Source organism: Arachis ipaensis, chromosome B02 (assembly GCF_000816755.2).
Source record: "Arachis ipaensis cultivar K30076 chromosome B02, Araip1.1, whole genome shotgun sequence".
NCBI lineage: Eukaryota > Viridiplantae > Streptophyta > Magnoliopsida > Fabales > Fabaceae > Arachis > Arachis ipaensis.
The window spans coordinates 106,009,055-106,011,217 of NC_029786.2; the positions used below are offsets into that span (position 1 = coordinate 106,009,055).

At 28.3% G+C, this 2,163-nt stretch overlaps 1 protein-coding gene across 1 annotated transcript in view; it reads left to right on the forward strand.

Moving 5' to 3' along the window:
* Window positions 1-617, forward strand: part of LOC107628595 (probable carboxylesterase 15) — a 3,880-nt gene extending 3,263 nt beyond the window's left edge. The window contains exon 2 of the mRNA XM_016331224.2: window positions 96-617. Within this exon, the coding sequence (XP_016186710.1) occupies window positions 96-408 (313 nt within the window). The 3' untranslated portion in view covers window positions 409-617. The remainder of the gene's footprint in view (window positions 1-95) is intronic.

Genomic DNA, 2,163 nt, shown 5'->3' on the forward strand with positions numbered 1-2,163 from the left:
TACAAGAAAAAAATATTAATATATAGAATATTCTTTTTCTTGCTATGCAAAAATATATAGAATATTTTGTAACTGTTTTCTTTCACTCCAATCAGATTTTGGAGGCTGTCAATCCCTGTTGGAGAGAACAGAGACCACCCATTAGCAAATCCATTTGGACCTAGAAGTCCAAACCTTGAAGATGTAGAACTTGACCCTATTCTGGTGATAGTAGGTGGCAATGAATTATTGAAGGATAGGGCACAGGACTATGCAACAAGGTTAAAGGAATTAGGGAAGAACATTCAGTACATTGAATTTGAGGGGAAGGAACATGGTTTCTTCACTCATAATAATGATCCACACTCAGAAGTTGAAGAAGAGGTCATGCAATTAATTAGGCAATTCATGCTCCAAAATTCCAATTAGAACACTTAATATATATTATATATAATGATATGATGTTAGCTATGATACATTACTTTTTTATTTTTTCTATTTTCCCTTTTGATTATTTTGGTTTAGTAAGTATTATTTTATTATGGGACTTTTTTTTTTGTGATAAAGATTGTGATCGATGGAGATTGAAGTGTAGAGCAACATATTTAATTAGATATACGTTGCTTTCTTGTGGAAAATACTGGATGGTAGTTTTGGGTTGTTATCTTTCAAACTTAGTATGAATCCAATAATGTTTTGTAACAAATGCGTGGCATAATGGAATATATATATATTCACATATAGCAACTTTATTGACAAAGATACACTACAATAAGTGTGTTGGATAGCAACGGTTTATTTTAGTAATATCGACGGTTTAAAATTATTGCAAAATCACATTTTACGGTTGACACAACCGTCGTGATTTGAGATGCAGAAATTAGTTTTTGCAATAGTTTTTAATTGCAACGGTTGGTATAACTGTCGCTAAATAAAATAAATTATTTGTGACCGTTTATAATTGCTTATATTTGGATTATAATCTATATAACTATCAATATGTATAATCTTTATAAGTGTGAATTAATTCCCATCCCTTAAATTATTTCTAAAAATATGTGTAATATATATCTTTAACTATCAACAGCCGATTTGTCAAAACACATAACACAATATATATAGAAAAGCAAAGGCTAATGAAAAAATAAACTAAGCTTAAATTTACAAACTAAAATGGATGCATTACTTAAAATTAAAATGGCAGACATAATCCCCCATTCATGCTACATAAATCAAAGACTAATATTCATAATCAATAAATTTAGTATGCAAGTCATTTTCATAATCTTTAATTTCCACCTTAAAGGATGTGCATTATTTCAATTTTCGACATAAAAAATCCCTTTCAGTTGAAAGGATTTGCATGGTGGGTCCAAAATCCAAATGCAAAGGTTTCTGCCGTATAAATTGAATACAGCTACATATCTATTTTATCGATTGTTTGTAAATTGAAAGTAATTTGATATCTAGTAGTTTGGGAATGAAACCTATTTTTTTATGAATATCAGTTTTTATAAAATGCATCAAAGAATCTTTCTATCGAGTAAAATAAAAAAAATCTGAAAAATAAACAAAATAAATTTTATAATAAATTGATTGAATTTAAAATAACATTCTAAATAAATTATTTTAACATAATCGAAGAACTTTGAAATCGAAAAAATAAAGTACTGAACTTTGAAAGGGAAATAAAAAAAGATAAATGTGCTTGAAAAATAAAATTACAAGAAAAATAAAGATTATAAGAAATGTAAACGAAAAAGAAAGACATGGAAAGAACGCTACAGAAAAATGACTCGAACGCAAACTCAAAAAGTCACTGGAATATAAGTGTGCTTGAGTGTTTTTCTGAAACAAAGTTCCAACCCTTTCTTAATCGATCTTTCATTTATTTATTGAAGTCCGTGGCTAATCAAATTCAAGAATAATTTTCGCATGTGCTAATTTTCAAGCAACTATTCCACTCTTTTTGTACAACATAAGTGACTGCCAACAAACAACTTCAAATAATCTTTATTCTTCGACTAAGTACATCGATTAGCTTCTGTCTCCCAATTTTCAAAAAATCCTTCTCAATGCAAACTCCATTTTTTGAGATAGAAATTCCTCATATTTCGACTGTGGTATTTTTTTGAAATAAATATTTTAATCAACAATACCTTTATTTGTTTCCGAAATGTTTGT